The 15,525-nt window shown below is 39.3% G+C and overlaps 3 protein-coding genes across 4 annotated transcripts in view; 2 read left to right on the forward strand and 1 right to left on the reverse strand.

The window, feature by feature from the left end:
- Positions 1-895: 895 nt before the first annotated feature.
- On the forward strand, positions 896-6,621 carry anapc5 (anaphase promoting complex subunit 5). Its single transcript, XM_026244206.1, has 17 exons — positions 896-1,431; positions 1,826-1,905; positions 1,997-2,100; positions 2,713-2,935; positions 3,011-3,071; positions 3,314-3,415; positions 3,497-3,687; positions 3,821-3,902; positions 4,100-4,192; positions 4,362-4,543; positions 4,749-4,884; positions 5,016-5,090; positions 5,191-5,312; positions 5,394-5,501; positions 5,722-5,869; positions 6,063-6,225; positions 6,313-6,621. The coding sequence occupies exons 1-17, from the start codon at positions 1,231-1,233 to the stop codon at positions 6,522-6,524; spliced, it is 2,283 nt and encodes a 760-aa protein (XP_026099991.1). The 5' UTR covers positions 896-1,230; the 3' UTR covers positions 6,525-6,621.
- A 419-nt stretch (positions 6,622-7,040) lies between these two features.
- On the forward strand, positions 7,041-8,919 carry gpx8 (glutathione peroxidase 8 (putative)). Of its 2 annotated transcripts, XM_026244208.1 has the most exons (4): positions 7,041-7,292; positions 7,436-7,697; positions 7,862-7,933; positions 8,214-8,352. In XM_026244208.1, the coding sequence occupies exons 1-3, from the start codon at positions 7,086-7,088 to the stop codon at positions 7,909-7,911; spliced, it is 519 nt and encodes a 172-aa protein (XP_026099993.1). In that variant the 5' UTR covers positions 7,041-7,085; the 3' UTR covers positions 7,912-7,933; positions 8,214-8,352. The 2 variants fall into 2 exon arrangements, with proteins under 2 accessions (XP_026099993.1, XP_026099992.1); XM_026244207.1 differs by lacking the exon at positions 7,862-7,933 and having other exon boundaries at positions 7,044-7,292; positions 8,214-8,919.
- Positions 8,920-12,991: 4,072 nt separating this feature from the next.
- Positions 12,992-15,525, reverse strand: part of lrrc75ba (leucine rich repeat containing 75Ba) — a 28,959-nt gene continuing 26,425 nt past the window's right edge. Inside the window, exon 5 of the mRNA XM_026244209.1 lies at positions 12,992-15,215. Within this exon, the coding sequence (XP_026099994.1) occupies positions 14,982-15,215 (234 nt within the window). The 3' untranslated portion in view covers positions 12,992-14,981. The remainder of the gene's footprint in view (positions 15,216-15,525) is intronic.

Genomic DNA, 15,525 nt, shown 5'->3' on the forward strand with positions numbered 1-15,525 from the left:
TGGCCAACTAAAAACTATGAAAATGTATGAGCATGTACAGCACTCAATACATAGTTGGGGCACCTTTTGCCTGAATTACTGCAGCAATGTGGCGTGGCATGGAGTCGATCAGTCTGTGGCACTGCTCAGGTGTTATGAGATCCCAGGTTGCTCTGATACTGGCCTTCAGCTCTTCTGGATTCTTGGGTCTGGCATTTCGCATCTTCCTCTTCACAATACCCCATAGATTTTCATACCAGTCTGTGTGTTATGAATGAATGTAATACACAAGTTTCACTTTTTGAATGGTATTAGTGAAATAAATCAACTTTTTGATGATATTCTAATTATATGACCAGCACCTGTACTGTGTCATTCAGATATTTTCCCCAGTCTATGATCATGCCTTATATATATATTCTGTACATTGGCGACCTCTGCTGTATGTTAAAGGAAAATAATTATCTTCATTATTTACTCATACCTGATCCAAAGACTAAATAAAATCTAACATATTTGTCTCAGGAATATTGATATAATTCACTGAAAAGTATGTCAAATTATAATAAGCTGTATGTTAGTAAATAAATAGATACGTTATTGTCAGAGCGAATCGATTTATCAGCGCTCTGACTCGCGTCCTGAAGCGTAACAGTCCGAGTCGTGAATTAATACTTCTTTTGAGTCGGATCTTGTGTTCTGCAGTGAGGAGCTACTGGGTTTACGAAATATATATATATTTTAAACCATTCATCCACTTCAGATTAAATCGGTCGTCCGCGAACCGTCTTTTTCGCACATATTAGACTCGCAACTATCCCCGATAACAGTTCAGCGACTCACTGAAGGGAAATGTTCACAAGAACCGATTCAAAGAACTGAATCGCAGAATCGATTCGTTCGTGCTCTCCACTGCGCCCTGAAACGTAAACGGAACTGGAGGGTATTTTGAAGAAACATCTCCGACAGATGGTTAGCAAAGGATCCGTGTCAATATGTTCAATATGATTACTAACCTAACGCATCGAACCTGATTATTATTATAGATTTCCACACGTAAGAAAGGTTTCAAATAGCCACTATTGCATCTGAAACGCCGTTGATGTTCACCTTGTTACCAATATAATGTAGGCTAGATTAGTTTATCTTATCCCATAATAGCAACGTTATTATCGTTTTTAAACTAAAGAATTTACTGCACCGATACATTTAATTTAGCTGATCCTTGAGGAATATAAGTCCAGAAAGGCCATGGCCAGTGTGCATGAAAGTTTGTATTTCAACCCCATGATGACGAACGGGGTGGTCCATGCCAATATCTTCGGGATTAAGGATTGGGTCACTCCATATAAGATCTCAGTGTTAGTTTTACTGCACGAGATGTCCACCACCAAACCAATGGCGCTTCTGGACAGACGACGCCTGAATAAACTCATCCTGCCTTTACAACAGGTATGAAATATACTTTACAATACTTGAATGTTCGTTGTTTAAATCTATTATAGTTTACATTTATATTAAATGCAATACATTTAATTTAGGAGTGCTTTTTGACATCTTTATTATTGATACATAAATGTATATAACATTCATAATTCTGTTGTCTTGCCGCGTGTACTTACAAGCATTTATGTTAACTTATTTTTCTATTAAAACTTGAGTGTCATGTGTTTAAATGTATTACAGATTTGTAATGATGAAGTTGCAATTTAGTACATTTAAAATGTGTTTACTTCAAAGGTAATATTAATTAACACACGACAGTTACAAGTGTACACACACACGTGTTGTGTTTTTCTAGAGAAAGTTATACTGCATATGAGTGATTTGTGTTTGTGATGATCAGGGTCCAGATTTGACTCTGGAGCAGTTTCTGAAGATAGTAGAGGAATGCTGTCTCCGCATGGTCAATGCTGTGAAACACAGGTATGTATCTTCTCTTAATAAACAACTGTTCTGCTTTTGAGCTAATTTTATGTACAAATTGTTTATAAAACCATTGCCTTGTGTTTTTCAGGTTGTTTTTGATGGCTGATGGAGAGTTGCAGGATATGGAGCACTTTTTTACCATCCTGCCCAGTGCTTTCAGTGACTCGGAGGCATTCAAAACTAGTGTTGTTGGTATGAATGTCTGCTTTTAATATTGTCCAATTTAATTTCTCTGGCCAGATTAATGAAAAATGTTTAGGAAGATGTTAGATTATAATATAAGACATGTATATGTGTGCAATCATTCCTAAACAGTTCTCAAATAGTTATTTGGCAGCACTTTATTTTACAGTCCTGTTCCTCATGTACATATCATGTACTTATTATAGTAATTACAATAACTATGTAATAACTAGGTACTAACCCTGAACCTACCCCTAAACCTAACCCTACCCCTTACCAGAACTTTCTTAGATAAATACACTGTAAGTACACTATAAGTACATTTTAGTACACGCACTGTAAATTAAAGTGCAACCATTTTTCCCCCATACTCATGAGATGTTCTTGACTAATCCAATAAATGTAAAATGTTTAATCTCAACAATATGTTTTTTCATTAACCCATTTTTAATTAGATTAAAAGCTACGAGGCAACGATACAAACTCTCTTTAATTCTAATAAATGTTAGAACATTAAAATAGTGGTTAAGAAGAAGATCATTGAGACTAGTATGTGAATCTGCCCCTGAACCGTTGATCTCTCTGTCTCTGAACTGTTGATCTCTCTGTCTCTGTTTGTAGGTCTGTTCATGCGTCAGATGCTGCTGGCCTACAACAAACTGTCCTTCAGTCAGGTGTATAAGCTGTACAAGTCCCTGCAGCAGTACTGCCATCGTGGCAGTCAGCCCGAACTGTCGGCTCTGCCCGCAGAAGACATGGAGCTGACGAGCAATGAGGATCCCAGCGCTGACCACATAGACAAAGACGAGCTGGACACAGTGTCTCTTCACCAGTCCGAACTGAGGTCAGGGGGATAGCGTGTTACTTGTATTATCATTTAATGGACATGACTGAGGTGTTTCTTTTCTGTTTTCATCAGATCTGACGAGAGCCGAGGTCCTTTATCTCAAAAACAAGCAGAATACTTCCTTGCACGACAGGTTTGTGACAGTCAGGATTTTTTTTTTTTCTCATATTTTGATAACCTTATTAAATGTGACTGTGTTGTTTTATTTAATCTAGTTCATTTTGCAGGGGCTTTTTTCCTTCACTATCTTGAATTCAGGGGGCATTTTTGCCCTAAAGCTTGATTAATTAACCCTGGTTTGTTATAACCTCAAAGAGACTTGACTTTTATAAACATTTTACATTATATGATTGCCCCCATGTTTTTTTCCCTCAGGCGTACCTCCTTAAGAACGATGAAAACAAGGCCATGTCGCCGGCTAAACTACAGGACGAGCTCAACAACATTCTCAAATTCAATCCTGACTTTGCTGAAGCTGTAAGCTGAAATCCTTTCTTTCAAGGAAGCAACGATTCATCTGGTTTTAATCTAAGAGAGCCTCTCTCTGTCTCTCCACAGCATTACCTCAGCTATCTAAACAGCATTCGAGTTCAGGATATCTACATCTCCACTCACAGCCTCCTGCACTACTTCGACCGCCTCATTCTCTCCGGTGGAGAGGGGAAGAGCAATGGAGAGGAAGGCTATGGCCGCAGTTTGCGCTATGCTGTCCTGAATCTGGCAACCTTGCACTGTCGCTTCGGACACTAGTGCGTATTAGATTTCCAGATTATGTTTTAAAGCACTGGATTGTGTCAGGAGCGTTTCATTTTTGGTGGGAAATGAAGCAGCAGTTCTGTTGTTCTGCGAGTGAAACTGCTTTCCGTGTTTGTGTTTGTGCAGTCAACAGGCTGATTTGGCTCTGCAGGAAGCGATCCGCATTGCACAGGAAGCAAATGACCACGTGTGTCTTCAACATTGTCTGGTAGGAACAGTTTCTAAATAAATGTGAAATGAAACATTAATCATTAAAATCAATTGATTTAAATGTGACAAGCGAAGCCAAGCCTTAGAATGTAGAGTGTGTATTTAAAAAAAAATGATATAATATCAAATTGTGTTTTAAATATGATGTCCAACAGAGTGTCCTGTATTCGGATATTGTATTTTTCTGGATTTTAGAGTTGGCTCTACACACTGGAACAGATGAAAGGATCTGATAGTGTGGTATTAACTGAAGACTCTGTGAAAATTGCCGCTCACTTTTGTCTCCCTGTAAGTAACTATTAATAGTGACTTATTCATTAAATGGCAGTGTTTCAGAATGTGAAGCGAGAAGACTATAACAAATGATATCCGGCACAATAAATGACTGCGTATTCATCTCTGGCAAGGTCATTATACCGTGAAGTCAATAATTAACGCTCCCTGTTGTGTTTTGCAGTATTTGGCATCTCTAGGCATTCAGTCTCTGGTCCAGCAGGGAGCAAAGCAGGGCATGCCGGCCAACAAGCTGCTGGACGCCCTGCGAGGAACCGACATCATGCACTGGAAGCAAAGCCTCTCCGAGCTGATAGAAATCAGTCTGGCACAGACCACCTCTATATGGAGGATGTATGGCAAAAGGTCAGAAAACAGATTCTGGATGCCTTCTGTTGTGTTTTAAAGGAACTCCTTTTTATGGAAATTGAGAATTGTGAAATGAGATCAATTCCAGTTTTGCTTTTACTGTCATATGCAGACGGCATTGTTAAATAGACTGTTAGGGCTCATGCTTCCACTACAGTTTGTCAGGTTTGGTTTAAGCTGCAATGATTTGTGTTCTCTGTAGCACTATGGCCCGGCAGCAGGCTCAGCTCCTGTTGAATATGAACAGTCTGGAGCCGGTGAACTTTAGTGTGCAGCAGAACAACACTGAGGCCTTTGCCGTCGCTCTCTGCCATCTGGCTGAACTCCACGCTGAGCAGGTACCTGAACTCCCACACAACTACATGAACACAAATGAAAGTACATGAATGCAAATGCTTCTTGGTGCATATGCTTGATTTCATGTGTTGTGTTGAATGCTAGATTTTAGCATGTTTTTTTCCATCCACAGGGTCTTTATGCTGTTGTGAGTGACATCATGAAACACTTAAAGCAGCAGTTTCCTCCTCACACCCAACATGCCAAAGTAAGCCCGATGAACAATATACAGGGTTGATCAAACATGGATCAGCAGCAGCTCCAATTAAGTATGTTTCATCTTCTTCTTTTTTTTCTATTTCTAACAGCTTTGGATGTTGTGTGATCTGAAAATTCAATTTGAGAAGGCTATGAATGATGGGAAATATCACATGGCTGAGCCCCATGTCACAGCGATCTCAGCCTTAGACAGCACCGAGGGATTGTACAGGTACTGTGATAACTGCAGATGGTCTATTCTTTTTAGTAGATTAAAATGGACAAGTGATTGGTGATGTGCTGGTCTGTTCAGGAAAGCGGAGCTGCTGAAAGCTCTGAATCAAGCGACCGAAGCCTCTCAGATTCTCCAGCAGCTGCAGCAGCAGTGCGAGAAGAGTAAGAACATAGAGATGTCCATCAGGTGTGTGTGTGTTTGAGAAAAACCCTGGGATTGTATTAGATATGTGGGTTTCAAGATTCAACTCCTTTTGATATTTCACTCCAGTTATTGCTGGCCATATTTATAATTACAACAAAAATCTGTAATTAAAAAAATGGCTGATATATTTGAAATCTTGTTGAAACGTGCACTTTTCTGTTCTGTTGTGTGTTTGTAACTCTTCAGTGTGTTTGTGTGGCAGGGTAATGCTGGCCTCTGCAGAACTTCACTGGGACTCGGCTGGTTTCGCGACAGCTCTGCCGTTACTCTTACAGGCTCTTGCTCTGTCACGCCAACACAACCTCCAGAGCTTGACCTCCGAGACGCTGTTACACCTGGCATTTACACAGGTACACCAACATACACCAACACGAGACTCCTGATAATGCAAATGCTCACAAAGCAGATCCTTGATTTCACCTATAAATTCATCAATAAAGTGTTTTAAACACACCATTTTTTGTGTTTGTTTCTAAGAAGATAAGAAAATAGTGTAATTGTCCACTAGGATACTGATCTGATATTAATCATCTCTGTTCATAGCTGATGTTGGGGATCCCTGAGCAGGCTCTTGTGCTGGTGCAGGACGTGCTGGAGTCGGTTTTGGCTCACGGGTCTCTGATGGACAAGGGCAGAGCTCTGCTGCTGGCCGCTCGCTGTCAGATGGCTTTAGCAGGAGCTGCTGCACAGGAACACAGACTGACTGGTACTGCCTGAGTCATGTTTCTCATCCATCTCACTGTATTCACGTCAAGCTTCATACATTTACGTGATGTATTTTCCTTTCTTACAGGACTGGAACAAGCCGTGCACACTTTGGATGAGGCAGCTGTGTATTTCTCTCAGCTTGACTGTAAGGAGCGTATAAGAGACATACACTACCTACAGGCACGCTTGCATCACACTCTAGGAAACATCTCTCAGCGCAACAAATGCTCCATGCTCTTCCGCCTGCTGGATCTGGAGCTGCCGTCGTCCGGGATGACTGTGGTCAATCATCTTTAGGAAACCTCAGCTGCTGCGGTTCATGAACGACACCAAACACTGTTGCCTGTACCGTGTGCATAAAGGAAATAAATGTTTTTGTGTATGTAAAAAATAATTTCTGACCGTTTTATTATACATGTGGTATGAGGGAAGCTAATTTGCAACAACAAAAACATTTTAAGTCATGCTTGTTCAAACTGAAGGGGCAGATTCCTATTAATATCTTTGATACAGTATGTCTTTGGTCTAAAATTTACTTGTAACTAAAAATAAGTAGTAGTTTTAATGTTTTATAACAAGTACAATTAAATCCTAATCACTACTGGAATTAGTACTAGGAACTTTACAAAATACACTAGTACCTAAACAATAAGCATTAGTAGCTAATTACTCAGAACTAGTACTTGATGGAAAGATACTTGTATCTAAAAAAACATAAATAAGTACTAGTAGCGTGAAGATGCTAGTTATGTTTTAGATGTTAAAAGAGCTTGCCATACAGCCCTACGCTTCGACACGCCCGTTCTGGCTGCAGAAAAAGTTTTTCACCCGGATTCCTCCTCATATTTATCCTCCATCATGGAGGCACTCGGGGGATACCCCACCAAATCATCTGCTCCTAGATCAGGACTGATCAAGGTATTGCTTAGTGTGGCCGTGTGCATGGGCTCACTGTACCTTCTGCAGAGTAAACTGTCAAAGTCGCGAAAAACCAATGATTTTTACTCGTATGAAGTGAAGGACGCGAGAGGCAGGGCAGTCTCACTGGAGAAGTATCGGGGGAAAGTAAGTTATGCAGTCTCATGGGCTCAAAAATTTTGTTTTAAATAGTTTAACATAATTTGTGAGGCTTTTGGAAATGGATTATTGAACAAATGCGTCCCGTGCAGCGGTATTTTCACTCGAGGTCTCGCTGTCTCTGATGATAGGTCTCTCTGGTTGTAAACGTGGCGAGTGGAAGCGAGTTAACGGAGCAGAATTACCGGGCTCTGCAGGAGCTTCACCGAGAGCTCGGCACGTCACATTTTAACGTGCTCGCCTTCCCCTGCGCGCAATACGGTGACACCGAGTCAGGCACCAGTCGAGAAATCGAGGCTTTCGCCAAATCCAACTACGGCGTGACATTCCCCATCTTCAACAAGATCAAAATTATGGGGTCTGAGGCGGAGCCCGCTTTCAGATTCATCACAGGTAGGTTTTACCTGAGAATAACCCTAAGTCGGTAAGTTTTTGCAAATAAAATTAATTTTTTAAACCAAAAAAAAAAAAAAAAAAAAAAAAAGATATCACGAGAACGATGTTTTTTGAAACTTCCAGGCATATTTTTTTCTATATAAAGTTGTTTTATTCTTCAGAGCGGGGAAAGGCGACCTCTCATGGTCGCCTCAATTTTGACAGCATCTGATCAGCCGTTGCTACTACTAATAGTGAGTCATTAATAATAAGACTATTTACTTTATGAAGCACAAGCCAGTGTTCAAAATACTTTACTAATGCATAGACATAAAAGTACATCTAAAGAAAAGAAGCAGACCCAACAATATGACAACAACACGCAACAACAGCCTGAGGTGGGGTTTTAGATCATTTAGAGCAAAGTTTTGTTCCAGATGCTGTAAATTGAATACAGCCCTGGCTATTGACAAGCAAACCATAACAGCCTCTAAAGCAACAACCGGAGTTTCAAATATTTTTCTACATTTCCAGATTCAGTACAGAGAATCCCGAAATGGAACTTCTGGAAGTTTCTGGTGAGTCCCGAGGGCCAGGTGGTGCGCTTCTGGAAGCCGGAGGAGCCCATAGATGACATCCGAAAGGAAGCCACAGCGCTTGTGCGGGATATTATCCTGAAGAAGAGACAGGAACTATGATGTGCGCAATCTCTTAGAGACTCAAAGTGAATCATTGTGCACGTTTAAGTGCGTATAGATCTGATACATGTGTTATTCTGGTAAATGTGAATGGCAGAAGATCAAGTATCAGTTAAGGCCTGTCTGTGTGCTTGTATGTGTTTTAATGTTAGCAATAATTTGTATTTTTTTAAAGGAAGTATGATTTTGGAAAACAAAACACCAGCATCTGTCTTTTTATCAGCTTGATTATTTAAAGAATCAACCATGCAAATGTTTCAAACTACTTTTCTGGCATGTGACCTGAAAACCACTGAACATTTGTCAAGTCCATAATTGCATACGTTGCTATTTTGGAATGAGCAGAAAGTACTGCAGATGAATGCATATTCAGTATCTCTAGCACACGCCGAATTGAGATTAGCATGGGGTCAGAAGTAATGTTCCTTCATTAAAGTATTATTTCATCTTGGCCATTACATGATGTTTACTCTTAACACTTCAACATTTTTCCTGTCATTGTCTTTGGTTATGAACCTGTTGAATAAAAGTCATGAACAATGCTTTGAGATTCTAAATTTTAGCATTTGAAGACCAAGAAAATATATATGGAAATATTTTACTGAGTTATGCATTAATTTATTTAAGTTCTTCCCTTACGAAAATTAACCATGGTTTTACAACAAATAACCCCTCCAAAAAAAACAAAAAACAAAACAAAACATGGTAACTGTGCAAATGGTAATCAATACACCAAAAAAAAAAAAAAAATTATTTCATTAATCACTTATCCCCATTGTTCCAAACCCGTAAAAGCTTTGTTCATCTTCAGAACACAATTTAAGATATTTTGGATGAAAACTGGGAGGCTTGTGACTATCCCATAGACTGCCAAGTAAAATACACTGTCAAAGTCCAGACAAGTAAGAAAAGCATCTTCAGAATAGTCCATCTGCCATCAGTGATTCAATCGTAATGCGACAAGAACATTTTTGTATGAGAAGAAAACAAAAATAAAGACTCTATTCAACAATTTGTCTCCTCTGTGTCTCTCCACACCACCGTAGTGCCATTTTGGAATAAACCTGCTGAACGCAAACTGTGTACGCTTTTATGTGTCAGCTGCGACACAAGGATGTGCTGTTTTCGTAAATTCAGTAGAAAACGTATCCTTGTGGCATGGCTGACACCGAAGAGCGTACGCAGTTTGCAGTCAGCAGGTGTATCCAAAATAGTGCTATGGTTTTCATCCAAATTATCGTAAATTGTGTTCCAAAGATGAACAAAGCCTTTATTGGTTTGGAGCAACATAGGGGGAGGGGATTAATGACAACACTTTCATTTTGGGGTGGAGTATCCCTTTAAGACCTTTCATCCTCTGAATAAAATTGAAGTTATTTTAAATAAAACCAGAGGGGTTTCTGTCCCTCTATTGACAGCCTAAGCAACTTTCACTTCGAAGGCCCAGAAAGGTAGTAAAAACATTACAGAAGTAGTCCATGTTACTCCAGTAGTTCAACTGTAATTTTCTGAAGCAAGGGGAATGCTTTTGTGTGCCAAAAAAATGAAATAAATAACAACCAGCATTTTCTTTCCTTCCGCTTCGATCTCCAACTCGTTCACAAGAGCTGCTTCTTCTTCTCGGGTCCACGAGAGCGCCACAACATATGTTTAATAAACTTCAGGTAAATGCCCATCTGATGATGCCTAAATCTCAGTTTTAACAATAAAAAGTAAGAGACAGAAAGGCGGTGATGCATGTGCTCTGATCTGTTGTCTCTACGTAATACATATAACAATATAATTTATTCTTAATAATAGTATGTTTAGATTATTTTAATATGTAAGGCTGTATGCTTAATATGTAGCTCTGCTATTTTGTATCGGGGGTCCCTGCTCCAGGTCTGTCACCTAAGTGGTCCTTACCCTGAAAAACTTTGAAGACCCCTGCTTTAAGGTGAAACACATTTATTTATTCTAATGTTGAATGTAAAGTTGGGATAACTAATCACAGCAGTCTATATTTATTCATTTATTTACAGTGTAGCTGATTTTATCAACAGTTCTGACAGTTTTCCAATAATGTATTTGTGCACATGTCCACTAGATGGCAAAACCGTTCAACATGACAAATTTCTGTCTCTCTCGCTTTCAGGTTGCCTGGTTGCCAAATTTAACATTAAAAAATAGATGCCGTGTTTACAATGTATCTGTCAGTTTTTAAGGGACAAATATGATCCAGTTTCCTTTGTTTAGCTGTTGCTTGTGTCCATTGCCAAGATTGTGTATTTTTAAATGAATAATTAGATTTGTTCTAGCTATATTTTTCTCCAAGGGCCAAAAGGAGTTATCTTAGACAGCGACAGCCCTTGTACACTCATTCTTCATCCTTCTGACTAATGTGACAGTAGAGGCACAAATGGCAAAGAGACTTTGCAGAGAACAGAGTAATGCTTCCGTCCGTCTCTGCCAACTCTGTAGCAATCACCTTCCCTGCTCTCATGTTTAACAGATTCAGCTTGACCCAGCCAATCCATCACGCTGTTATTTGAGCTGAAAAAACGTCCTCTGAACGAAATGTACCAAGTGTCCAGACAAGTGAAGGCGTACATTCTTAAACTTCAAAGTTCATCCTGGTGGGGTTACCGCTGCCTGACTGTGCTCTGACATTTTGTGAGCTCTGATCAAACGGACCCCGTTTGCTTTGAGGGCACAGAAGACCCCATAATGTGCACAGCTGGGCATCAGACACCATGGGAGCCTTCAGGACGGAGCATAATGAATGAAAATTACATGCAAAATATTTCCTTGTTGGAATGTCAATGAAATCTACAAACTAAGCTAAAATGTCCCGTTATATATTTATATTAACAAATGGTATATATTTATATTCTATTGAATTCTACTTTCGATCTTTAACACACCTGGTTTACACTGCAGGTACTTTGTGTTCGTTAGAAGTTGAATTCAAATCAAATAGTGACAAATCCCCCATAAAACTTCTGAATATGATGTCTTCTTCATTAGTATTGTGTAAGGTATGAAAACATATGGTTCAGATCACTCAGGTCATAAATGGAAATGGGTGCATCCGTCTTTGTTCACCAATGGGGCTTGGTGCTTGTGCAAAAGTTTGTTACTGCTCCCAAGCAAAATTTTACTAAAAGCTCATTTTTTGAGACATCAACCTTAAATTTGGAACGTAACTTTTTCAGGTATGGCTTTAGCTGTAGATTCCAATATGTAGTGTAAAACACATATTTTATATAAAATATAAGATTTAAATGTTGTTTTGTGGAAAATTATTAAAAAGTGGGACCGACACTTAACTCATTATATGTTTCATGTAAATGCAACTGGCAACAATTTTGAGCTTTGTGGTAAAAATGATCTCTTTTTTTTTTTTTTGCATTGGTGCAAGGCTAGGTTGATTATCTTGTACATTCAATGGATGGTTTTGTATTGTTTGTAAGTTATACAGTCAGGTGGTTATCAAAAAAGAGGTGGGACAAGCTTGTACACTGTATATCACATAAAGGCTCACATTTAGTTCTGTTCTGCACACAACCCCCCTGTGTGTCTCAATACTTAGAATGTGTCATTTGGGCTGCTTCTTTTGTTTTGTTACTTTAATGGTGCTTTTGTTAGTGATACATGAAGATGAGTGGCCTAATTAATGACACATACTGTGTGTATGAATTATACTTTTAGGAACAAGCAATTTTGGTAAAAATTATGGTCAAATTCATATTCATTAAGATCTATGATTTCTTATATTTTATGTTTTGTTTAGCCATGGGATGGCAGACCAGGACTCTGGTATTATTTCTTCTGCAGTAACCTGAGTTTGTCTGTATGCTTGTCACACCAACACGGACCATGACATGCATAATTCCCAAGGCCTCGATGGGAATGTCTCGTAAGCTGTTACACCATCACCGTTTATATAACCGTGTAACAGAGCAGAACAGTCTGCACTTCTTCTTTGAGATCACAGTGACAAAAGCAAGTGTACACACTGCTGAAGATCTGTTTATAGATGTTTAACACACACTCTTTATAACCACAATTATATACACACACACTGACAAGAACCATACCAGCTCAACTGAGTGGAAGTGAACGTCTGCGTCCTGCTTCATGTCTCCAGAAGGATAATAGGGATGTTTTCTGTCAGTATTTCCCTGCCCTTATGTTGTTGCAGTTATTTTATTTATTTATTTTATTCCCAATGGAACACATGAAGAATATGGAGAATCTTCTTTTTATGAAAGAGTTTATAGTGAACATTCCTTTCAATCGATCTTCAAGCAAAAAAACAAAAACAAACCCCATTCCACATTATTTGTATGCTATATTGCAAGCCTTCTGAAGACAACAGTTTTGGAATGACATGAGGGTGAGGAAGTTACAGAATTTTGTTCAGCTGTTACTTTTAAATTTCAGTATAAAGTGTGTGTGTGTGTGTGTGTGTGTGTGTAATATTCCCTCAGGCGGTCACAGATCCTAGCACCATCACCCATCATGGAGTGGCACCTCAGCCTCCCACAGACACTTTCAACACATCAAATTTATTCACACGATTTTTAATATTACAAATAAACAAGCAAGTTTATTTTGCTACACCAATGGTATTATTAATAAAAGTTTATTCCAGAAGCGTTGAACAGTCAATCTCATAAACTGTTTAGAGTACAGATTCAGAGGACACGGTATATGACACGGACAGAGAAAGCCAAATCAGACTGACACATAAACGACGTGACAAATAGGCTGCGCTCTATCAATAATCTGACACTGAGTGTATCAGCTTGCTCAGAATCGGGAGTATTGACACCATCATGGTGTTTATGAGTAACAGATTTATGCAGATTAAACATCCCAGAAAAGCAGATCACAAGCCAGATAATAGTTATGATCTAGACACAGAGCCAAACAGCAAATGCAAAGACTATAAATTAATTTTACACAGGTACTAAATAGTCCAAATTAATTTAATATTCAGTTCTGGAAAGTTAACAAGAGGTCAATTCATCATTTGAATTTGTTAGGCCTTTTAAACACGGACACTTATTAGCACGTGCTGTGAAATATTACATAGAATATAATAGTCTGAAGTCAACAACAACAAAACTGGGAAAACATTTAGACAGCATTAAACAAATACACACAACTGACATTTAAAAGAATACATATATCATACAAAATACTGACATTTAACTATTTGCTCATCCGAGCTTGACCCCCAAACAACAAGTGCTGGTTAGTACTGTAACTATTTCTTCGGCTCATTTTTGTTTCAGAATGACAAAGCGGTTCATGTTACAAGACAACATCACTACAACAAGCTTTTCAGTCACAAACCTGATGAAAACACAGACTAAAGTGCTCAGGTAATCGAAGGCCATGGAACAATCATTAGCTCTTTATCTCGAGGTCCATTTATTTTGTCATTAATGACTTGTCTGCCAAAATTTGATTTAAAAATAGACGGGGCGTTACTGCAACTCTGTTACACACAAGGTTATTTTGAGCATTATATCAAGAACGTTTATGAAGCTTTAAGTAAAGTTGACCAGACATGATTAATCAATGTGCTTGAGATATTAAAATACACCATACAGAAATATAGTATAATGAACCACCATATATCATTGAGGGAACAGCAGTGAATTGACACAGTAAGATGGGTATATTTAAGATGACGTTAACATAAAAAGGTGGACAATCCATCCAGTAAACTTTCACATACAACAACGTTTTGTACCTGTTGTCTTCTAAGATAGTTTTGTTCATCATTAGCAGGCAACAAAAACCAGACGCTGGAAATTCAACAGCTGTACCTTTTGTATAATCATTCACAACTACACGACAAGTGGTGCGTGGGGATTCACAAGTTAACATTTTGGAAAGGGGGTGGGGGGGGGTTGCAAAAGTCTTGACATAGCAGTTTTGCTTGCGTCACGTGACGTGGGTCGGCTGTAAAGTCTGTTGAGCTGGTTTCATTGCTTTTGTTGGGAGATTAGTAGAGCACACACAGAGTGGTGATAGGTCCGGTCTGCTGCGGCAGAGACGGCCTCAGCAATGCAACACTGACAAATACAACCAAACCAGACCCCACTAAATTCCCAACCATATCTTACTTAAAAGCCAGGTCTGTGGCGCGTCAAATCCACCGTTGGTATGCATCATCCATTTGACTGACTCGGTCAAACTCTGGGATTTTTTATTGGTAATCTTCCTGTCCGTCACTGGTTCTTCGTGACCAAAGAGTGGCGTAAGAAAGCATCTTTTACGTGACTTTCTGTGGGCCCCTCCAATGAACCCCCACCTCGAGTCCAGGATCATCATCTGCCAACACAGTAAGTCAATGGTGAAGCTTTAAGAGCATTTCAAATCAGCGTGTTTCACCGTTTGCTGTGTTCAGGTGGTTAGTTGGCTCTTTAAATGCGCTGCTGTTGGTTCACACATAACCGCAATGAGAAGGTCATGGAGCTGCAGGGGAGGAGGGAGATGGTGAAAGGGGTTGATTGGGAGAAATGGTACTGAGAGAAGAGAGATCTCTTGCCTGCGCTCTCCCGTTCTTTCTTTATCCCATCGTCAGGTGACAATGATTGTGATCGGTTCACCTCTCGCAATGATGCAGGGTAAAACTACCTGAACTTTTCTGTTCCCCGATGCTCCATGGCTCCAGGTCCTCTACCTCTTCCTCATCTTCATCCTCCTCTTCGTCATAGTGGCTGGGCTCATCAATGGAGCTCTCCATGCGGTAGCAATAGGGCTGACCCTCTGTGTACTCATAGATGGTGGGGAGACTGCTCTTTAGACTACAGCGTCGGCGTAGGGCCACCAAAAGAGGCTGAGAACAGAGTAGAAACAGTTAACAACTTCTGAATTACAATTACTTACAGATGATGTCTGTAGAATTTCTTTTGTCTGGTTGTTGGTGTTACAAAAAAATCATGGAGTCTCCGTACTGAATTTAATTTTGATACTAGCAGTAATTAATTACTTTGGTTAAGTAAGTTGGTTAAGGTCTAAAAATGATTATATTTGACAAAGATAAAATTAAATGAGAAGCATTTAGAAAAAAAACACTCACCATATAGTTACATTTTTAACATCAGTTAATGCATTAGGTATCATGAACAATCAAAAAACAACAAAAC

Source organism: Carassius auratus, unplaced genomic scaffold, assembly GCF_003368295.1.
Source record: "Carassius auratus strain Wakin unplaced genomic scaffold, ASM336829v1 scaf_tig00005214, whole genome shotgun sequence".
In the NCBI taxonomy this organism is placed as follows: domain Eukaryota; kingdom Metazoa; phylum Chordata; class Actinopteri; order Cypriniformes; family Cyprinidae; genus Carassius; species Carassius auratus.

Coding starts and splice junctions, on each gene's coding strand:
- anapc5 (XM_026244206.1), top strand. CDS start 1,231: ATGGCCAGTGTGCATGAAAGTTTGTATTTCAACCCCATGATGACGAAC. Junction 1,906..1,996: donor GTCAATGCTGTGAAACACAG/GTATGTATCTTC, acceptor TGTGTTTTTCAG/GTTGTTTTTGATGGCTGATG. Junction 2,101..2,712: donor ATTCAAAACTAGTGTTGTTG/GTATGAATGTCT, acceptor CTCTGTTTGTAG/GTCTGTTCATGCGTCAGATG.
- gpx8 (XM_026244207.1), top strand. CDS start 7,086: ATGGAGGCACTCGGGGGATACCCCACCAAATCATCTGCTCCTAGATCA. Junction 7,293..7,435: donor TGGAGAAGTATCGGGGGAAA/GTAAGTTATGCA, acceptor CTCTGATGATAG/GTCTCTCTGGTTGTAAACGT. Junction 7,698..8,213: donor CGCTTTCAGATTCATCACAG/GTAGGTTTTACC, acceptor CTACATTTCCAG/ATTCAGTACAGAGAATCCCG.